This window comes from Podarcis pityusensis, assembly GCF_964106645.2.
Source record: "Podarcis pityusensis genome assembly, chromosome: Z".
Taxonomy (NCBI): domain Eukaryota; kingdom Metazoa; phylum Chordata; class Lepidosauria; order Squamata; family Lacertidae; genus Podarcis; species Podarcis pityusensis.
Genome location: NC_138044.1, coordinates 8802551 through 8825458, shown reverse-complemented (window position 1 = coordinate 8825458; position 22908 = coordinate 8802551). Strand labels below are relative to the sequence as shown.

The 22908-nt window shown below is 45.7% G+C and overlaps 2 protein-coding genes across 3 annotated transcripts in view; one reads left to right on the top strand and one right to left on the bottom strand.

Annotated features, from left to right (window-relative positions):
* Positions 1 to 16203, top strand: part of NIBAN2 (niban apoptosis regulator 2) — a 96024-nt gene extending 79821 nt beyond the window's left edge. Inside the window, exons 8-14 of the mRNA XM_080990883.1 lie at positions 1198 to 1360; positions 3044 to 3231; positions 5278 to 5433; positions 8119 to 8235; positions 9962 to 10069; positions 11679 to 11790; positions 12508 to 16203. Of these exons, the coding sequence (XP_080847009.1) occupies positions 1198 to 1360; positions 3044 to 3231; positions 5278 to 5433; positions 8119 to 8235; positions 9962 to 10069; positions 11679 to 11790; positions 12508 to 13253 (1590 nt within the window). The 3' untranslated portion in view covers positions 13254 to 16203. The remainder of the gene's footprint in view (positions 1 to 1197; positions 1361 to 3043; positions 3232 to 5277; positions 5434 to 8118; positions 8236 to 9961; positions 10070 to 11678; positions 11791 to 12507) is intronic.
* SLC31A2 (solute carrier family 31 member 2) overlaps positions 1 to 22908 on the bottom strand; it is a 72297-nt gene that overhangs the window by 41887 nt on the left and 7502 nt on the right. The window contains exons 2-4 of one of the 2 annotated variants that reach the window (XR_013981737.1): positions 22437 to 22503; positions 20185 to 20377; positions 19447 to 19953 (exon numbers count right to left, since the gene is read on the bottom strand). Coding sequence is in view for 1 of the 2 variants with exons in the window: in XM_080991035.1 (XP_080847161.1) it covers positions 19785 to 19953; positions 20185 to 20377; positions 22437 to 22503 (429 nt within the window). In the remaining variant the exon portion in view is untranslated. Of the gene's footprint in view, positions 1 to 17935; positions 19954 to 20184; positions 20378 to 22436; positions 22504 to 22908 lie in introns of those variants that run through there. The other variant, XM_080991035.1, reaches the window with a different exon arrangement.

Below are 22908 nucleotides of genomic sequence, written 5' to 3'. Positions count from 1 at the left end.
GAAAGTTTGTGTAGATGTCCTTGAAAGTGCAGCTAAAAAAATGCAACAGAGCAGCTGAGCAAGACTTGTGTGCAGTGTTTATTAACATTGAAATTTTAATTTATGGGATAGTCATAGATCACAGAATCAGAGTTGGAGGGGACTACGGGGGTCTAGTCCAACTCTCTGCAATGCAGTCATTGTTAATATCAGCTGGCAAGGTTTTGGTCGCCCCCCCCCCTTTTTTGTTATGCTCGCAAATAAAAATCCTTTAATAATGAGAGTGTGAGAGTTTAGGTGATATTTCAGGACCTGCTACCATGCCACTGTTTTTTCCTTTCATTATAGCGGTGGGGGAAATATGTGTTGCTTTGCAGAAGGGATGTGGGACTTGTGGCCCTCAATATCTTGCTTGACTTCAGCCCCCATCATCCCTGACCATTAGCCATGTTGGCTGGGGCAGATGGGAATTGGAGTCCAAGAACATTGGACGGGCCACAAGTTTCTGCCCCTGTTCTAGGGAAAGGAGTATAAAACCATGCAAATAGCAGAGTTTTGTGTGGCCTGGTCTGCTCCAATTAAGGGGCACAAAATTTAGATTTCTTGAGTGCACATTTTTTATCTCAACTTTTAATAGCTTCTCATTTTATTTTTGCTTTTCCTTAACAGTAGAACAAATTGATATGATCAATAGAATGGGAGAGGGGCAGAGAAAGATCAGCAAGGGATCACAGCAGTTTGTATCATACACTTAAAAGTAAATACTATTTGTACAAATTTAAAAAGAAGTAGTAGGTGTTCGGATGGGGGAGGGAAGGAGAAAAAATGGGGGGGGGGGGGTCCCACAGAGCCTGATGGGCATATACTTTGTGCAAACAATTCTAAGTACAAATCCCAGAGTGAAAATCTTTTCACTTTCTCTCTGTTTTTGGTTTTCCCCATAGAACAGGTCGTTCTAATTTATTAATCTCTGCACCCCTGCACATGTACACATGTTCTGTTGCAAGCTGCAGGGCATATCTTACCCTTGCTGCAATAACCTTGATGTTTTATTATGTGTTGGAAGCCTCCCAGAGTGGCTAGGGCACCCCAGCTAGATGGTTGGGGGAGAAGGAGGAGGAGGAGGAGTTGCCTGTCTCTTGATGGCTCTCTAAGAAGGATGCTCTCCCTGCAACCTTCCATCTTATCCCAAAAAAACCCTTCCCCATCTTTTCCTAGGTCTCTGACGCTGTGTATAGGATGGTCTACGACCAGACCAAAGTCCAGTACGATGAAGCTGTGGTTAAATGCGAGGTTGAGAAGCCTGGGATGACCAGCACCATTCGCACAGATATGGATCAGATCATCCAATCGAAGGAGCACCTGGCCAGCAAAATCCGAGGTAGGGGATGGAGAGAGAGACCCTATGCTTTGTGGAAAGGGCCGTGGCTCAGGGCAAGGCCCCTGCTTCTCATGCATGAGTTCAATCCCCAATGGCATGTCCAGTGAGGGCTGGGAAAGACTCCAGTCTGAAACCCAGCAGGAGCCAGCCAGTGTAGGCAACACTGAATTAAATGGACCAACAGCCTGACTCAGTGTATAGCAGCATCTTATGAAGGGAAGGGATGTAGCTCAGTTGTAGAACATTGGCTTTGCACACAGAATGTCCCGGTTCAATCCCTGGCATCTCCAGGGGGGTTGGAAGAGACTTCGTTTTGAAATCATGGAGTGCTGCTGCCAGTCAGTGTAGACAATGCTGAGGTAGAGGGACCAGCTGTCTGACTTAGCATGAGACATTTTCAAACTGTTAAGACTAGCGGTTCTCAAAAGCTTTTGCTCTGGGCTACACTTTAAGAATATATTTTTTCTTGTGTCACACAAGAGTTTTTGTCTGTTTTTTAGACATTGGAAAACACAACTAGGATTGTCCTCATTGTCACTTGATGCTTTTGATCCCATTTTGAAAAGATACTTATCCATATTGTGCAAATAAAAATAATAATATTTTTGATACTATACTATACTATACTATACTGGCAGCAACCATTTTAAGCATGTCCAATTGGCGTATGATTGTCAACATATGGGTCCTTTTGATCCCGGAAGTGGGCAGAATGGTGGCAGGGGATGCTTATGCATGCTCCGCCAGCATACGTGGTAGCCGGGGATGAATCCCCTGCACAAAATAGTTAGACCAATTAGATCAATTAAACTTTTTATTGCACTAGCTGTAGGCCATGGCATCATTCAGAAGGAGAACAAAAAACAAACAAAAAACAATAACCATAAAAATCATTTGGCACCACACATACAATAAAACCATGGTCACAGCTACTAAAATTATTTGTTGCATTAAATAGAATAGAATAGCAGAAGATCCTCGGGTAAGATGTGCCAAATGAAATATCCGAATCCCCTTTGCAGTTGCACAAAATAGTTGCTGTACTATACTACCCTGGAATATTTAAATGTTTCTTTGGTTGTCCTTGAATCTGCCCACCACACTTGCCACCCTCTCCTGCCACTCCCCTGGAGAACCACAGGGGGCAGCATCTCCTTGGTTAATGGTTTTAGAGCACCTATCTGTGGGTTTTCTGCAACATCAGGGATTGGGATAGATCAGGGGTCAGCAAACTTTTTCAGCAGGGGGCCAGTCCACTGTCCCTCAGACCTTTTGGGGGGCCGGACTATATTTGGAAAAATCAATAAAAATGAATGAATTCTTATGCCCCAGAGATGCATTTTAAATAAAAGCACACATTCTACTCATGTAAAAACACCAGGCAGGCCCCACAAATAACCCAGAGATGCATTTTAAATAAAAGGGCACATTCTACTCATGTAAAAACATGCTGATTCCTGGGCCGTCCATGGGCCAGATTTAGAAGGCGATTGGGCTGGATCCTGCCCCCAGGCCTTAGTTTGCCTACCCGTGGGCTAAATGACCTTTCAAGGCATTTTCCAACCCTGGTTGTTATCTGTATGATCGATCGTACGGCGTTTGCTAGTTGCCTGCACAGGTGTCCAGATCTGGGGTGCAGGTTTGTGGAGGCAGTTCTAACCTCCCTGACTCTTCTTCATCCAGCCACAGTCTTCTCTAAAGCAGAGATCTGTGTTCGGAACCACGTCCAGCCTTACATCCCTTCCATCCTGGAGGCACTTATGATCCCCACCAGCCAGGGCTTTGCTGAGGTGCGGGAAGTCTTCTTCAAGGAGGTGACCGACATGAATATGAACATCCTCAACGAAGGAGGAATGGAGAAGATGGGGGAGGTAAGCTAGAGGTCTTGGTGGCAAAAGAGGAAATTGGGGGTTGGGGCAAACATTGTAGGGGAGGGTCTTCAGCATAAGACACCTCAGACTTCAGCAAAAGGACCTGGAAATTAGTTACCATATTTTCTTTTTACCCTAGCTTTTTCTTTTTTCTTTTTGAGAAGCAAAGTGGCTAGTAAGCCTGATCTTTATTAAAGGAAACAAACAGTTGCAACAGGGTCCCCACTCACCACATGCAGGAGGGAGGAGAACCCTGAACAATGGTCTTATGTAGATTATGTAGATTTTTTTTTAATTAAATATTTTATTAAGGATTTTCTTGTTTTACAGAAGTAAGTGTAATGCCTCGTATTTTTTTCCATGTAACATTTTTACAAATCCGTTTCATTTGTTGAGGCATTAGGGGGAGAAGAAAAAGAAAAAGAAAAAAAGAAAGGGGGGGTGGAGGGAGGGAAGATGGATGGGGGTGGGGTCAGGTGGCGATGTTTCTATTATGCTTAATGTATGTAGGGTTTGGTGTCAATGTTGCTTGTGCTGTTCACTTGTGTTCCTTTGGTGGTGAGAGAGGTTGGGGTTGGCCTAGGGTGTGGTTGTTTGTTTTTGTGTGTGAGTGGGGTGGGTGGGTGTTTTGGATCAGGTTAGCCATATTGATTTGTATGCTGTTGGTGGATTTTTGTCATTGTCTTGCTGGGCTGTGTATGTGATAAAAGGGAGCCATACCGGGGTGAAGGCGTCTTCTGTTTGTCCCCGTGTCAGTTTCAGTTTATTAGTTAATTTTTCTAGTAGGGCTGTTTCCCATACTATTTGGTATTTACCCTAGCTTTTAGCCCTTAATATGAAGGGTTTCAATTACCTGTGGCCTCTTTTAGTGGGACAGTATCTGCAATAACTATTTGAATAGATGTGGTATTCTTCTAAAAGTTCTCATGGGTTGCATTTCCTATAATTGGTTTCATATAGTATTTGTAAGCCTCTTTGGGTTACAGTGGTGCCTCGCAAGACGAAATTAATCCGTTCCGCAAGTCTCTTCATCTAGCGGTTTTTTCGTCTTGCGAAGCAACGCGCTTAGCGGATTAGCGCTATTAGCGGTTTAGCGGCTATTAAAGGCTTAGCGGCTTAGCGGCTAAAAGGCTATTAGCGGCTTAGAAAAAGGGGGGGGGAGCGAAAAAAATCGCAAGACTCGCAAGACTTTTTCGTTTTGCGAAGCATGCCCATAGGGAAATTCGTCTTGTGAAGCGCATCGAAAAATGGAAAACCCTTTCGTCTAGCGGGTTTTTCGTCTTGCGAGGCATTCGTCTTGCGGGACACCACTGTACTTTTTTGAGGAAAGCACTAATAAGTGGTCGTGGTAGTAAAAATAATACAAATCCTTCTATATACATAAAAATGTAAGGCTGTCATCATGTTCCAGTATGGTAGGCAGGTGAGTGAGCAGCAGCGTGGGAGGCAGGTGGCCCTGGTGAACTGTTTAATGGAGGTGGGGAGGTACTTCAGAGAGCAGTTTGCTAAGCCACTCTCTGAAGCCCTTCACCCTCCTTTAAAAGGGGTGGGGTTTTGGGTGAGCTGGGAGAGGAGAGGAAGGGGAGTTTGGGCAAGCCATGAGGGGATAGGCCAGGGGGTGGGTGAGGCGTAAAGGGAGGGGGTGGGTGGGGGAAAGGGGGTGGCAAGGGGGTTGGTGTTGTTGAGCAGAGTAAGCAGGGACAGAAGCCTCTAGTAGCAGTTGTAATTAGTAGTACAGTAGTACCTCTGGTTGCGAATGGGATCCGTTCCGGAGGCCTCTTCGCAACATGAAAAGCGTGCAACCTGAAGCGCCGTATCAGCGCAGGTGGGCAGTGTGATTTGGTGCTTGTGTGCATGCGCGAAGCGCGATTTAGTGCTACTGCACATGTGCGAGCAGTGAAATCCGGAAGTAACCCTTTCCGGTACTTCCGGGTCGCCGCAGGACGCAACCTGAAAAAACGTAACACGAAGCAAACGTCACATGAGGTATGACTGTAATAGTAGTAGTAGTAGTAGTAATGTTTTTTCCTCTCTCTGCTCCTCCAGTACATGGAAAACCTTTCCCAGCTGGCTTTCCACCCAGTCAAGATGCAGTCCTGCTATGAGAAGATGGACCAGTTGAAGCTGGAAGGGCTGCAGCAGAGGTTTGATGTGTCCAGCGCCTCTGTGTTTAAGCAGCGGGCCCAGATCCTGATGAGACAGGTAGGGACTGCCTTGCCAGATCGGACCAAAAGCCAGCCTCGTTGACAGTATCTGGCAAACTTGCAAACAGCTCTTTGGATCCCAGGATTCAAAGGGGAAGACATCTTTATTTCAGCCCAAGGGTCATATATCAGGGGCCATGTGTTGGTGGTAGGTGCGACTGGCAATAATAGTGGGCAGAGCAATGGATGTGACTCTTTGTAGAGTGAGACTACATCCGAGAACTCAAGACGTTTCTGCAGGCATGCAAACATTGCATCATATTCCTGTTGCTATCTAGATTTAAATATGGTCAGGGGTGGTGTACAACTTTTTTTTTAATCTTTCTACCCAGTGGGCCAGATCCGCATATACCCTAATGCAGACGCAGGCAAACTTGGCCCTCCAGATGTTTGGGGACTACAACTCCCATGATCACTAGCTAACAGGACCAGTGGTCAGGGATGATGGGAATTGTAGTCCCAAAACATCTGGAGGGCCGAGTTTGCCTATGCTTGCCCTAATGCTTTGTGGGCCAAATTTGGCTGGTGGGTGTGACTGCCCAGCAGTGAATTCCCTGAGAACACAATGATTTATTGAGCGTCTTAGAAGACACACCAGCTTACTTAAGAAGCAGGAAGAAACCATTGATATAATTGAGCCTCCCCGCTTCATTTTAGAAGGCAGAGTCAGTGCCAGCCTCTTCTTGCTCCTGGTGCTGGTGGATAGTGGGAGTTTGCTTCCCCCCCCCCCCCCTCAGCAAAGGAACAATTGTGAGCTCACTGGATTGTTCCTTTGAAGCAATGTTGGTACCCACCCAAAAACTTGTTAATGAACTGGACTAACCGAGAATCATAAAATTGTAGAGTTGAAAGGAACCCCTAAGGGTCATGTAGTCCAACCCCCTGTAATGCAGGAATCACAGCTCAATAATCCATGGCAGATAGTCAACCAACCTCTGTTGAAAAACCTCCAATGGAGGAGAGTCTACAACTTCCTGAGGGAATCCATTCCACTGTCAAACAGCTCTTACCACCAGGAAGTTCTTCCTAACGTTTAGTCAAAATCTTCTTTCCTCTGATTTGAATCCTTTGGTTTGCGTCCTGCCCTCTGGGGCAGAAAACAAGATTGTTCCATCTTAGATCCTTCAACTTAGATTCATCATTTTCAGTAGGTTAGGTAAAGGTAAAAGGACCCCTGACCATTAGGTCCAGTCATGGCTGACTCTGGGGTTGCAGCGCTCATCTCGCTTTATCAGCCAAGGGAGCCGACGTACAGCTTCTGGGTCATGTGGCCAGCATGACTCAGCCGCTTCTGGCGAACCATAGCAGCACACGGAAACGCCGTTTACCTTCCCACTGAAGCGGTACCTATTTATCTACTAGCACTTTGACGTGCTTTCGAACTGCTAGGTTGGCAGGAGCAGGGACCGAGCAACAGGAGCTCGCCCCGTCGTGGGGATTCGAACCGCCGACCTTCTGATCAGCAAGTCCTAGGCTCTGTGGTTTAACCCACAGTGCCACCCGTGTCCCAGTAGGTTATCAGTAAATTATCCCTAACTAAATTCCATGCAAAGTGGACCCATTAGTGTCAAATTTGAGTAGGACTAGCAGTGGATGGAACCCATTGTTCTGAATCTCCGCCCCCCATTGAACCTTTTACCCCAATTCCCCCCAAAAGGGAGGGATTCACTCAGCTCTCACCCCAATCAGATGAATCAACCAAGCTGAGAGAGTAGCCCTTAGTACTATTGTCACCCAACTTCACTAGATGTCCCAGAGCGTTGCCATTTTTTTAAAAAAGAGAGCTAAACCTTCACTTATCGTATTTTTTTCTCTATAAGACTCACTTTTTCACTCCTAAAAAGTAAGGGGAAATGTGTGTGCGTCTTATGGAGCGAATGCAGGCTGCGCAGCTATCTCAGAAGCCAGAACAGCAAGAGGTATTGCTGCTTTCACTGCACAGCGATCCCTCTTGTTGTTCTGGCTTCTGAGATTCAGAATATTTTTTTTTCTTGTTTTCCTCCTCCAAAAACTAGGTGCATCTTGTGGTCTGGTAGAGCGTCTTATAGAGCGAAAAATACGGTAATTTAATCACAGGGCCTCCAGTGATGTTTGTGTGTGTTCTTTGTTGTAAAATCACCATTTGGGTTACCTTGCTGTTGAAGAAATTTTCAGCCTAGCACCACCCCCAACTTCTGGTGAATAGGTCTTCTCTGTGACCCTGTTTGGGCAGGGAATTGCCACCACTGCCCTCTAGTGGCCAGGATGATTTGTACATGTTTTACAAGCCATACATTCTCGTTTTAAGTTTTTTTGTTTATGTGCAGTTTGGGTTCTCTTTCTTCCATGTAATAATTCAAATCAAAAACAACAATGACATCCAAATGAACTTAGGCATGCTGTAAAATTACACAATCGAAAGGTTTAAGAGCATAATTGTGACACTTATTTTAATTTCAGAAGGGTTTTTTTTTTTTTTTTTTTTTTTTGCGGCTAAGCTATCAAATCCGAACATCTGTAGAATGTCATAGTGCTTCTCCATCAAGTGTCAATGGCGCTTCAGCAAAGAGGTCTGTAGAGGCAGAGCCCCAAGCAAATCAGGGTTTAAAACAGTTATTCCAAAGCCAGTGGTCTTCTAAGCAACATGATTCAGTGTTTTATATCTTTTAAATAAACGGTTACTTGTTGTTTTTGGGTGTTGCAGCAAATGGATGATACCGTGTACACCTTTGAGACGCTCCTTCATCAGGAGGTGGGGAAATCGCCAGACAAAGATGAGCTCTGCAAAACCATTCAGCGCATCCTGGAGCGGGTGCTTAAGGTGAGCCTGCCTGCCGACCTTTAGGTCCATTTGCACTGGATCAGACCTGCCAGGCTGGCTTCTGGAAGAAGCAAATAGAAACATAGAAATGTAGTTGGAAGGGATCTCAAGGGGCCATCTAGTCCAACCCCCTGCAATGCAGGAATCTTTTGCCCAGCGTGGGACTTGAACCCACAACCCTGAAATTTAAGAGTTTCATTGTCTGCTGACTGAGCTGTCCTGGTTGAGAACTGTTGGTAGCCTATCAAGCCACATGGCATTAGGTCAGGAACGGGGGAAATGTTCTCTTTCCTTTTTACATTCTTATTTTGTTCATTAAATTTTTATGACATTTAACAACACCGTACACACAAGTAATAAAATATCACCCAAGAAGATGGTATTCAGGGAATGCATGCAGAATAGCATCCAAATAGCATAATAAGTTCCTATCCCAGTCAACCATCTGTACATAAGGTGATAAACAGTGTATTTTTAATTCCATTACATTTTATTTATCACTTATTTATCCCACCTTTCATCCAAGAGTTCAAGATAGCATACATAGTTCTCCCCATTTTATCCTCACAGCAACTCTGTGAGGTAGGCAGAGAGTGAGTGACTTGGCCCAAGGTCACCCACTGAGCTTCATGGCTGTGTAGGGATTTAAACCCTGGTCCTCCGTGTCCTAGTCTGACACTCTAACCACCTCGTCTCACTAGCAAAAGTTTTCTAAAGTTATAAAATACCTCCGTTTTCATTTTCAGCCATGTGCATAACAAATCTGTGCCAGCGAAAGATTCTCTGTGCTTCGTGCCTCGTGCCAATTTTATTTTATTATTCAATTTCCCCACAAGTGCGATTTGCCATACTTCATTGTACCAATTTGTCAGAGAAACACCTTCTTAAGTATCTCGCTATTACAAGCCTGACCACTAGCAGAGAAGAACTTGCTAGACATTCCAGCTGTAAGTGAATATCACTTGTCATGAAAAGATTGGGAAGATTGGAAATTTAGAGGCATTTTGTTCAGTAATGGCTTTTATTTTGGACAAATACTTCCTCCCAGAACCAAGCCAATTTGCCATACGTCCACTGCATGTGCCATTCCACAGCCTCTCCAACAGTTTAGTGAGTAGGAGGTGCTAATATGAACTAACCGTATAGGCATCAGGTGCCATTTTTGCACTATTTTAAGTGCTGCCTCTTTTGTCAAGACAGATTTAAAAGGAAATCTGGCTTTTGCCTTCCCACACCTGCCTGAAACCATCTGCCGTACCCATTTGGTTACATGTTGTGGAAATGTTTTCACCCCAAGGAAAGCGTTCCTTCTGGGCAACTTTGTAGGAGGCCATAGCCAGCGGAGGGCAGAGTCATAGGGGAAAAGTGGACAGGGCAATGGATGCAAACTTTCACTTTGCACAGCAGGCTAATTTCTACATTCACCCCTCTCTACCTGCCACCCAGACAAGCAAGAGGCATGATAAGAGTTTGATGACACATTGCAGCCAGGCAGGAACCCTCAAGGAAGGGGGGCAAGCAGGGGCAGTAAAGGGGTTGGTGTGGGAGAGGGGGTGGTGGTTGAGGAGTTGTAGCTCCCCTAAGCCCAGATAGCAAGGCTTGGTGGGTTGCATTTGTCCTCTAGGTCTGAGGTTAGGCAGACCACTCTTCTCTTACATGGTTTAAGTCCCTTCCCTCTGTCTCAGTGGTGTGACTCTCTGCCCCCTCTTTTCTCTCCTCCCTGCAGAAATATGACTACGACAGCAGCACAGTAAGGAAGAAGTTCTTCCGGGAGGCCCTGCTCCAGATCACCATCCCCTTCCTGCTGAAGAAGCTGGCCCCCACTTGCAAAGGGGTAAGCACAAGCCCCCAAGAGGAAGAGGGGTACGCACAAATGCAAGGGCAAGCAAAGCCTCCCTTTCAGAAGGCGTGTGCTAGCATCATGGCCGAGAGGAAGAACCGCTGGCACGAGGACCTCATTCGGCCTACCATACCATACAATAGTTTTTATTGTTATTGTCCCATACAGAACAACGAAATTGAAAAAATCTACATCAGACATTCAAAAACCAACAAGCCTGCTATCCCAGCCTGGTTAGCCGCCCAAAAACTCTGATACCCCATAATTAAATACAATATACTCCCATAGAGACTACCTTACACTGCATTTTAAACCAAAATCACATTTGGATAGGTAAAGGTAAAGGGACCCCTGACCATTAGGTCCAGTCGTGGCCGACTCTGGGGTTGCGGCGCTCATCTCGCTTTATTGGCGTACATGTGGCCAGCAGGGCGAACCAGAGCAGCACATGGAAATGCCATTTGCCTTCCCACTGGAGTGGTACCTATTTATCTACTTGCACTTTGACGTGCTTTCAAAGTGCTAGGTTGGCAGGAGCAGGGACCGAGCAATGGGAGCTCACCCCATCACGGGGATTCGAACCGCCGACCTTCTGATCGGCAAGTCCTAGGCTCAGTGGTTTAACCCACAGTACCACCCGCGTCCCATTTGGATATGTCTCCTCAATTGACCCACAAGATAATTTGGGCCAAGCCATGCTGTCCTGTTCTGCACTTGACATCCTAGATGATGCCAAGATGTGGCAAACAATGATCTTGCTTAGCTTAAAGGGCAGTTTGCCATCATAGCTGACAATCTATTGATAACCAACTCTCACCAGTAAAAAAAAAAATAATGGTAAAAAATAAGCATGTATTCAAAACATTTGAAAAGAATAAAATCAGCAATAAGCTAAAACCATATTAAAATACATGGCAGCGTCCACATGTTGAGAATAAGTTTGCCCAAAGGAAACTGTTTTCAGCAGGCTCCGAAAAGACTACGGGGGAGCCTGCCAGATGTTAAAAGGCAGGGAGTTCCAAAGTGCAGTTGCTGCTGCACTAAAAGATCAATTTCTTACAAGTGCAGAATATTAACATCACACAGACCACAGGCTGAAGCAGAGTGGGTGCTTATGGGATAACGTGATTCTGCAAGTAAGTGCTAATGGAACAGCCTGCACCGGGCAGCAACTCTCACCACCCCTAACTGGGGCTGGTGGGATTGGAGTTCAACAACATCTGGAGACGCCACTGGTTTCCTTTTGCTGGTTGTTGTGTAAATGTTATGCATAACTTTTTAAAAATGACAACAGTAAAACCACTCTTGTCTATAAGGTTCTTCAGATTGCACTTTGCTTGGGCAATTCTGTACGGCAGAAAAACTTTCATAATTTTTAAATCAAATACACTACAGCAAGAAAGAAAGAATAAAATAATGATAATTAATTAAAATAATGTTTAAGGGCTGTTATTATTAGAGAGTCTCTTTCCCAGTCAATTCTATTCTTCACTTCACTTCGTTTTGTTGAGTGTGGGTCTTCCTTCCCCCTCTCTCTCCTTTCTTATTTTTCCCTTTTTCTGTTGTTCCTTCAAAATACTTTTCTTTCTTTCTCCCATGGCAGGACCTCTCAAGATTCCAGGAACTGATTTTTGAGGATTTTGCCCGTTTCATCCTGGTGGAAAACACCTACGAAGAGGTGGTACTGCAATCTGTCATGAAAGACATCATGATGGGTAAGGAGGAGTAAATGCCCTCCTCATGGGGGATGTTACTATTCTATTGAAGTGGTCGCTGACTGTTTTTGGGTCAGTGGGCACATTTGGAGATGTGAGAGGGCACCGTGGGTGCCAGTCACAGAATAGCCACCATGGGGAGAGGGTCTGGCTTCACACCAAATGATGCAGGTGCTCCCCCATGACCCACCACATCACTGGGGAGAAAGATGCCTACCCCAGACATCACTGTGCTAGTTCCTAGAGTGGTTTAACAGTATATTGTTCTTCCCAGGGAACCCTGGGAACTGTAGATCTCTGAGGGGAATAAAAGGTAAAGGGGCCCCTGACCATTAGGTCCAGTCGTGACCGACTCCGGGGTTGCGGCGCTCATCTTGCTTTACTGGCCATGGGAGCTGGCGTACAGCTTCCGGGTCATGTGGCCAGCATGACTAAGCCACTTCTGGCAAACCAGAGCAGCACACGGAAACGCTGTTTACCTTCCTGCTGGAGTGGTACCTATTTATCTACTTGCACTTTAATGTGCTTTCAAACTGTTAGGGGGCCTCTTAACAACTCTCAGCACCTTCAACAAACTACAGCTCTCATAATTCTTTGGGGGGAAGATATGACTGCTTAAAGTGGTATCATCGCACTTTAAATGCCTGGTGTGGATGTGGCCTTATGCATTGTCCCATTAGTGGTCCTGTTCATGCTCCTTTCCTTTCCACATTTCAGCTGTGAAGGAGGCAGCTGTGCAGCGGAAACACAACCTGTACCGCGACAGCATCGTGATGCACAACAGCGACCCCAACCTGCACTTGCTTGGTGAGGAGACACCCATCAACTGGGAGGAGGAGTTCGGCAGGCAGTCGGACTCAGACCTGCCAGATGAGAAGCAGCGCCGGGCCAAGCAAGTCGTTTCAGTCATCCACGTTGACGATGAGGCCCTTCCCTACGAGGTCACTTCCCTGGAGGGGTCCCCAGGTGCAGCTGAGCTGGAGCCCGAGGGAGTGGACCGCAGTCCTTCCCCTCCTGTGCAGGGGTCCCCTGACAGCGTGAAGGACCTTCGTACGATGCTGGTGAAGGAGATCTGCGTCAAGGCTCCGCTTGAGAAGGCTGATTCCCAGCTGGGCAATGGCACCATTGCCCAGAAGAGCGAAGTAGACCCCAAACACATGGAGGGGAAGGAGGAGGAAGCCACCAGGGAGGCAGGCAAGCAAACACCACAGCATCCCGCTGAGTGCCAGGCAGAGGCGCAGGAGGCTACGGACTCCATGCCCACTTCTCCTGCCCAATCGCCTTCCCTGGCTGCCGACGGGGGGTCCTGCGTGGGCTGCCTTGAGCCTAGCGATAAGGAGACAGGGGAGGAGACGGGGGTGCAAGTGGAGGTGACCCCAGTTTGTGAGACGAGCAAGGAATCCTTTGTGGAGAACAGCCATGGGGCTACAGAAGGCAGCGAAGGGGTGCAGACTCAGTTCTAGGACAGCTGCCCCACCTCTATGCAAGAGGGTTCCTCTATTGGCTGTGTCAATGCCAAAGGCAAACTCGAATTGGGGAACCCTGTGGGGGGTGCTGTGGGGGGGAGAGAAGGCAGGCAGGGCGAGGTGAGAGCAAAGCGCCTAAAGTTGGTTCTTTGGCCTCATTCATTTGCATGTGCTCAATCCATCCAGAGAAGTATTGGGAGGGAGCACAGGGGATGGGATGGAGCAGCCCCAGAAATAATATCAGTTCTTCTAGCTATCTCTCTTGGGACTATGCTGACCGTTCTGGGCTTCTGTAAGCCTGGAATTAGGTTGGCTTCCTCACATTCCTTTCCTTTGCACCTTTCGTTCACAATTGGCTCATCAGGGGTCTCCTTCCCCCATTCCAGTTCTACTGAAAAGACACTTTACCTTGGATTCCAGGGAATGTCTGGGGTACAGGAACAGAATGACAGCTGCTTCCCTCCTCCTTGCCCTCCACTACAGATATAGAAAATGCTTTTCTGCATTTCTTCCAATCCACCTTCATTTTCTTGGAACTTGGTTGTGTTTTAATCCAGTCTTGTTGCCCCACTGATAATTATATATTTTTTAAGGGTAGTCACCTTCTTTTAACTGTTATCTCATCACCTGTGCATCTCCACCTCTCTTCCCCAGCGTTGACAGCCATGTCCTAGTGTAGTCCCGCAACTCCCATCACTTGGAGAGATTTGAGGATCTGGGTAGGAATATTAGCTGCAGGGCCTAGTAGGTAGAGCCAGCGAGTCCCTTCTCACTAGAGAATGACGATGCAAATGAAGGTTAGAGAAACCGGATGTGGCAGTTGTTAAGGCCGAACGAGGGAAGTGTGTAGCAGAAAGCAGTGAACGTATGTGGATGAGGGCAGAGCTGTGGAATGAGTTTTCTTCCCTGCCCAGGGAGGGGTCAAGTAACATACATCTTGTAGGTTCACCACCAATGCAAGACACTGGGTAGATATGTTAATGGTGAAGGCTTTTATCCAATACTCATCCTACTTAGAGTAGGCCTCTCTCTGCGCCCAATTTATAGGCAAGGAAAATTATAAGAGAACTTGCCCACTTTGTTTTAGAACGTTTCTTCGTTGGTGATTCTGGGTAGTTGGGAAATGCAAACTGAATGCCATAGCGATGGGTTGTCCCATTGAAAGTGTGCGTGCGTGCGTGTACATATTGAATTTACAAAAATATCCACTTTTCTTTTTACCCCTGATGGGTAAAAGGAATATGGTTATTGCCTCCTGGAGCTTCTAGGGATTGTGCTGAAAGTTAGTCCTCGCTTTGAGGTAGACCCACTGAAATTAATAGACGTGAGTCTCTGTCAGAGAAAAAGGTGGGGTATAAACCCTGGTACAGATGAAACTGAGAGGAGATCTTCAAATACCTAAAGGGCTGCCACATGGAGGATGGAGCAAGCTTGTTTTCTCCAGCTGTAGAGGACCCAGACCTACATCAGGAAGAACTTTCTGATGGAAAGAGCTGTTTTGACAGTGGGGGTGTCTCCTTCCAGAGATGGTGGACTCTCCTTCCTTGGAGGTTTTTAAGCAGAGGTTGGATGGCCATCTGTCCTCGATGCTTTAGCTGAGATTCCTGCATTGCAGGGGGTTGGACTAGATGACCCTTGGGGTCCCTTCCAACTCTATAGTTCTACGATTCTGTGAAATAAATGTATAATATTAATAATATGGTGAACTTAGGCACATTTCAGTGAGTCTGCTCTGAGTAGGGTAGCTTTGGGTGCACCGCTGGGTTTTCCTGTTATCTGAGGGTTAACTCACTCATTTCTCAGCACCTCTGACTCTAGTTTATGAGGCAAATCAAATCTGAGGAGCTTGTCATCCCAGAAAGTGTAGGGCAGTCAATCCTTAGCCATGGAACAGCACCACCTCAGGAGGACTGTTCTAGATAATATCCAGATGTTGTATACTTGAGAGTGGTTCATTACAAGTTTTTTCCCCATCAGTCCACCTCTGGATGTTGTTGGATGTTCTCCACCTCTGGATGTTATTGGGCTACAGCTGCCATCATCCCTGAATGTTGGCTAAGCTGGCTGGAGATGATGGGAGTTGTAGTCCAACACCATCTGGGTAATCCAAAGTTGACTAACACTGAAGGGGCCTCTTGTACAGGAATGCGGAACCTGTGGCCCTCCAGGTGTTGGTGATGCTCCCACCATCCCTAGTCACTGGCTACACTGGTTGATGGGAACTGCAGTCAAACAACACCTGGAGGCCTTCCGGTTCCGTATCCCCATCACATTTCCTCTTCCCCAGTGGCCAAGTTGTTGCTTTCACCTATCAAACATGCTTTTATAGATGCAGGAGGGCAGGGAAGCAAATGGACACGGGTACATTTGTATGTGTTTTCGTTAAGGTGGTGACAGAATGATGTTTTAGAATGAAAACAGTGGAGGCCAATGGGGCATCTGGCTTCCACTAAAGTTTGAAGGAGTGGGTAGGGAGCAAGCCCACCAAAGGCTCTAGTGACTTAGAAATGGAGTGTCTTAATGTCAATGCAGAACTATTGTACACTTTTCCAAAAGTATTGGGAAGACTGAATGACCATGATCCAAGCCTTGCATGTAAATGCACATTGCGCATGCACACGCACGCACGCACACACACACAAACCTTCCTGCAGTTGTGGCACCATTGCCAGTTTCAAAGTGCTTGTTCATTATTCCCTTAATGTCTCTTTAAGAATTTTTTTTTTTTTTTTGGAGGAGGGGATGGAGACCTATTTAGCCATTCATTTTCACTTTCTCTCTCTGCTCTTCGTAAAACAAAAGGTGCCTTAATCTTGGGAACTAAAGCCTGCCATCTTTTTACCTTTTTTCTTCCAGTATACTTTATTGCAAAACTTATACCAAATGTTTAAGAGGGGGGAAATGTGGCTTATATATTATTAATAAAATCTAGATTTATTTAAGATCAGTACAGCCTGCCTCCTCCTTCCCATCGCTTGGGCTCTTGACAAAAAGACGTTTGGAAATTTTGTGTGCTTGAAAGAGAGGACACAACCTCTTGTCAGACAGGCCTCCAATTGATTTTACTGTGGCTGCATTCACACTGCATTTTATTCCCATTTCCCTGACACTTCTCAAGCTGTTCATTCCCCCCCCCCCCCACTGTTTCTGAGCTTTCACACAACACAAAGGTACTTTCAGAAAAGCAATGGGACATAGCACGAAAGATCCATTTGCAGCCCTCTTAACCCAGAAAATCATGGGAGAAAAGTAACAAAATTTGGGATGGTATCTTGGTCTACGGTTCTTTCCTGATGTTTTCATAGGGGGAATTCATGGGGGAACAGAGGGTGGGGAAGTAGCAACATTTATTGTTGGCAAACCAACTCTGTGTTACAAAGATGTCTGCAAATGTCTGGCAACATCAACCCTGCTGTGTGGGAATCCCTTGCAGTGTCTGGAGACAGTCAGGTTGTACATCCACAGCAGTGACCAGAGGAGGAATGACCGCTGGGAGAAACACCGAGAGAAGAAATGTCACGGCAGCACAACCGGACACCTTCACCTGCCCCAGCTGCAACAAAACTTGTCTCTCCTGCATTGGTCTCTACAGCAACAGCAGGCGCTGCAACTGTCCAGCAGCTTGACTTCAGTTCCAAAGGTCACTCCTCCATTGTCTCCACAATGACGGATGCCAACACCACCACCCTCACTGGTGGGAATGAAATTTAGCACACGGTACTGGTGTTTTGGCAAAAAAAACACCCCACTGTTCCATAATGCAAAGGGTACCGCAGTGTGAAAAGAACATTAGAAAATGGACGGAAGTGTTGGCATTACAATCAAGAAAACTAATGCAATAACCTCTCACATCTAAATGCACTTTTGGCCCTCCTGCATTCTTCCTCACTTGAGTCTGGTTCAAAGGATGGGGGGGATCTATGGACCACCATGTGTTGTTGAACTCCCATAATCTCTGTTTATCTATCTATCCACTGCTATTCATAGAATCCAGGTGGTTTACAACAATCATCAATCAATGTCCATTGGCTTTGCTGCCTGGGCCTTAGGAGTCCCAACAGTAGCTGTCTGGGATACAGGATCCTCCTCTCCTGTAAGACTCTCAGACAGCCAAACTCTACTACTGATAACTCCAGCCTCTCTTATTCTCCCCCACCAAAACTCTTTTTGTCCTGATCTACAATTTAAGCATTTTTAATCCTCCCTTGGGATGGGCTCTCTAGCCAACCTTGAAACAGCCAACCTGTTTGCTTTGCATTCATCCTGCTCTGTGTGTGCTAGGTGGTGAGCCATCACCACCCGTCTGTTGAGCATCCATTCTGTTTGGTTTGTGGAGAGGCTAGCATACAGCAAACGTGATTACCTCGCTTTACGATGCCTTTCCCATTCTTTCCTTAGCTCAGAAAGTTCATTTTTGGTTGGGCTGGGGCAGGGCGGGGAAGTTAAGTGGGCATGCTGTACAAGAGCATCAGATCACCTTCGATGGCTCGCCCTGAATATGCCAGCTTGTGATTGAATGCCAGCCAAAAGTAGCAACAGTCTGGAATGATCCACAGAGGTATGTGCTGAATGTGCTTAAGCAGTTTTGGGGGAAGAAAGTGTAGTTTTCACATGCAGGAACAACCTGAGACACCCTTCACCTAATTTGAAAACCATAAAGAAACTTCTGAAATCTGATGTGTTAAGTAGAATATTTTATTTGACGTTGATTTTTGCATCAGATTTCATAGCACATTCATTTTTAATTTAGCCACACAAACGTTTTTCCTTGGTTCAGCATCTAGAGCCATAATGGTGCCCTCTAGTTGTGCTGGACAACAGCACCCATAATCTCTGATCACTGATCATGCAGACCAACAATATCCAGAAGGCACCACATAGGCTATCCTTGCTAAACACCCTGTGTACATTTTCCTCCCAACACAGTATTCCAGTTGTGGTCTGACCAAAGCAGAATAAAGTGGTACTGTTACCATGGCCTGAGTATGTATGAGGCAGCTCTCTGTCCCCCAAGCATTGACCAGACCCAGTCCCGCAAGGTATTAGTGAGGCTAACATTTGATTCCCCCCTCTTTACAGCCTCACCATGTGGTGGTGAGTCCCTTATGTTAATTATGCAGAGTCTTCCCTTTTGTGCCCTGAATCCAATATCCCCACCCCCAGAAAAATAAAAGAATGTAAGAGCTCTATTGGTAAAAACCAAAGGCTTTACATATAGTCTGGCAGCCTGTTCTGACAGTGGACAAAAGTAGAGCAGCTGGGTCAGACCAGTGGCCCAAATACTCCGGCCTCCTGTTCTGACAGTGGCCAACCAGACACTTCCATTGGAAGCCCTTAAGCAGAACCCAAACACCAGAGCCCTCTCACCTCCTGTGGTTTCCAGGAACTGGGATTCAGAAGCATACCGCCTCTGACTGTGGCAAGGGGCAACCAGTTGCCTATGGGAATCCTTTAAGCAGGGTATGTGCTGAATGGCTCTCTACCATTAATGATTCTCAGCAACTGGGATTCAGAGGCATGTTGGAGGGGTAGGACCTAGTCATCACAACTGGCAGCCACCTGTAACATTATCCTCTGAGAATTTGTCCAGCTGCCATTTATTGCTGCCCAAGTTGATGGCTATAGCAGTAATGCATCCCATAGCTTATTTACTTATGTGCTGTGGGAAGAAGCACTTCCCTCCTGAATGCTAGAGCCTCCCACCATTCTGAGTTATTGGATGACCCCAGTTCTAGGTTTATGAGAAGTGGCGGGAGGGGGGGGCGGCACTTCTCCTAATCCCCTTTCTTCCCATTATGTATAATTTTATATATCTCCACCATTGCCCTCCTACACTAAGAAGCCCGCAAGAGAATGCACCGAATAGCACAGCATGTGCTTTGAATGAAGTTGGCATGGGTTCCACCCCCTCAGAGGACAAAGTGTAGAAGGGTTGGTAAAGTTGCCCTCCACCTCACTTTCAAGAGTTGCCAGTCAGAGTAGACAGTGCAAGGCTTAGCTGACTACAGTGGTACCTCAGGTTAAGAACTTAATTCGTTCTGGAGGTCCATTCTTAACCTGAAACTGTTCTTAACTTGAGGTACCACTTTAGCTAATGGGGCCTCCCACTGCCGCTGAACGATTTCTGTTCTCATCCTGAAGCAAAGTTCTTAACCCAAGGTACTATTTCTGGGTTAGCGGAGTCTGTAACATGAAGCGTCTGTAACCCAAGGTACCACTGTTACACATCCTGAGGTTAGAAAGCAAAACATCTCAGTTCTCAGCATTTGTTCCAAGGCACTTAGTAAAGGCAGTTACAAATAAATTCCAGTGAAAGGACAAAAAGTCATTCTCAAAAAGGTAGAAGGTTTAAATGCCCTGCCTGTGGAAGTCAGAGGATGGGGAGCAGGGGAAAGGATCTTGGAACTACAACAGGGTGACTCCTGTTTACCCAGTTCAGTATCCAAGCACCACAGATCTGTTCCCAAGGCAGGAGTCTCCAGTTAATCGGCACTGTTAAACCATCTTCCTGCGCTGATGCCAGCGCTGCTATCTGGGACTGAGCAGTGGGTATGCTATGTAGTAGCCAATGGCAGAGCCCGCAATCACTCCCAGGAAGATCCACGTGTTGTAAGACATCACCGCCAGCATCACCAGGTAACCGAGGACCACTTGGACCACATGGAGCAGGGTCTGGACGACATGCCACGAAAACCAACTTTTCCAAAAGGAAAGAGAAACAAATGTCAGGGCTTATCTACACTTAACTTTCCTCCATGCTTTCCAGGCACAGTCTGCACTTTAAAGCTCTGTGTCTGAACGCATTTTCCCTGCCCCTCCAGAGCTTTTCCCATGAAAACCCACCCTTTAAAGCGGAATCAGAGCAAACATCAATACAGGTTTTCTGCAGATTGCTGTTTGCTTCCCCACCCCACCCCATTTTTTTTACTTCTTTGGGGAGCTGCTTAGCTGTTCCAGGCCCGTGTTAATAGATGCCCTTTCTGGCTCTCTCAAGGTCTCCTGGCTGATGCTGGAGGCAATGGATGGCGGCATTGTGTACTGAAGCACTTTCGCCTTGCCAACTTTTATGAATTCGTACAACACCGCAAGCAGCATGATCACCAGTACTGAGAGCACCATCCCTGTTGGGTAAAAAAACAGATTTATGGTTGGAGATGGGTGGGTGGGTGTAAAAATATATTTGTACACAACCATTCCCAAACCTCTGTGTAACTACAGACTGCATAATTCAACTGCAGGATTCCATTTCCTGCAAACCTTATCTTTGGGGTTTTTTTTAAGAGTGCAAGTTTCTAGCCCTTATGTGTTTTAAGATAAGCTTATTTCTGGGAGGGGAAAATCGAGGAGAATTCATTTTATATGCAGTTTTAGCACTCTGTGGCACAGCTGAAATATTAAAATGCAATAAAGATAATGGTGTACTGATAATACAACTATTAAGAGGCAAGCATAGTAATGATATCCAAAACAGTTACATCAGCACCTGCTCATATCAAAAGATCATTCATTATTATAAATACCCTCTTTATCAAAACAACAATAAGCTGCAGGAGGCTCAATAAGACTTCCAGAGTGAGAGGAAATGAAGGAGATTCAAGTGGCAACCCTCCGCTCACTTTTCTAGGAGTAAGACCTATAGAACTCAGTGGGACTTAATCCCAGGTGTAGACATGTGTAGGATTACAATGTCAAATTTTCAAGAAGCAACTGGAGCATTCCTTTTGCTAACCATCTTTCAAACGTTTTTACATACCTGTTGTTAATCAACAATTTTAAGGTTCTATTTTATATTTTGTAAATGATTCTAATAATAATAATAATATATATATATATATATATATATATATATATATATATATCTGGCTTTGACTGCCAAACTCCGCTGGTCTGTATTATGAGATTTTTCCCTAACACTGCTTATATTAATTCCCACAAGCTACCAGACCACTGCTATGGGTTGTTGGTTTTTTCATTGCTCATCTATAGGGAGCTATTTTTGATCTCAAGAAACCTACCAGAGCCTCAACAATTATATCCTTGTCCAAGAGGCATGTGCTCTGTGTGTGTGTTCATGTAAATTACATAATTCACTCACGTGCCTGTGTCCATCCTCCCTTAACTCTGTGCCTGTATGCTTTTTAACTGTTTTTTAACTGTTGTGCGTAAAAGCGGGGGGGGGGGGTGTCCTTTAACTTTTATTTAGGGAGGTGGGGTGAAGGCTGAGTCTCTTCCAGACCTATTCTACCTTTCACATATATCCAACAATCCCTGATTTAGCATCCAGATGTCCTTGCACAAAGTCCAGCATAATTCGTAGTCAGGAACTGTGGGACTTGTAGGCATCATTTGGAAAGCAGCAGGTTCCGTACCCTTGGCATGGAGGAAGTTCTCCTTAACTACCTTCTCTGCCCCTGAAGGGAGCTGCAGTTCTCACAGGCCCCCCATTCTTTTACCACACCATGCATGACTGAGACGAGACTGGAGAGTAAGCTATCTTATACCGAGTCACACCAATGGTCCATGTAGTTAGGTAATGTCTCTCCCAGCTCTACCTGGAGATGCTGGGGATTGAACCCATAACCTCCTACATGCAAAGCAGGTGCCCTGCCACTGAGCCATGGCTGATATATTATGGACAATTGGTCTTCTATGGGCTTTTTCACACTTACCTTTCCACTGTTCTTTCCATGCACAGCAGAGTATTAAAACTCCGTCTCCAAGTGCCCCCCCTTTTTTTGCTCCAGAGCTTTCCCTACAAAACCCCAATCTTTATAAGCAAACAGCAGTCTCTGGAAAAGCAGAATTGCCCTTTGCTCCAATTGAGCACTAAAGAGTAGGTTTTTGCAGGGAAGGCTCCAGGGCAAAGAAAGAGTACTCAGACACAAGAATTTTAAAGTGCAAGCCTGTGTCTGGAAAGAGTAGGGTAAAAACTAAGTACAGTGTGGATAAATCCTGTGTTAGGTTTGTTTGACTTCTTCCTTCTTGGCCCTCAAAACTATTATGAAGCCAAGCATTCTAGGGAGTCAGTTGCCTAGGGAAGCCTTATGTATAGCACAGAGCAAGCTTTGTCATCTTTGTTTCTGAGGCTAAGGTTTCATATAATCTTCCCTCATCCTCAAGGACCTTTCTTGTTTGCCTCAGCAGCTCAAATTTACTTAAGAGATAAGGCTGTTTTCTTACCTGCTGGGGTGTGTGTTTTCCAGAAGTCAAAAAGAAGGACCACTTTGTCCGAGAAATAGAAAAACATCTGTAGAGGATGGATGGGAAGGAGGAAGAATTAACAAAGAGGAAACACTGGCAAGGTTTCTGGGACTAGCTATGGACCAAGGGTGGGTGAATCTGCCAATCTCAGTTTCTCCTCTTTCCAATTCAATCCACTAATTTCTCCTTTACCTCCAGAATTAGGGGTCAATGAATCTGTCAATTTCAGTTTCTCACTTATCCGGTCTTAATTTCATTTCTCCACAATTCCACGTCAGCGTGCAATTCTTTTTTAAGTGCTCGTGATAATTCACCAACATGTTAGTGCAAACTTCTCCTGATACACTTTTTTTGCATATTATTTTCACACACACACACACACACATTTATGTACAATTTACTCTAGTATATGTAGAGTAGCCCCACTAGTTCCTGGTTGATAGGCCAGTTT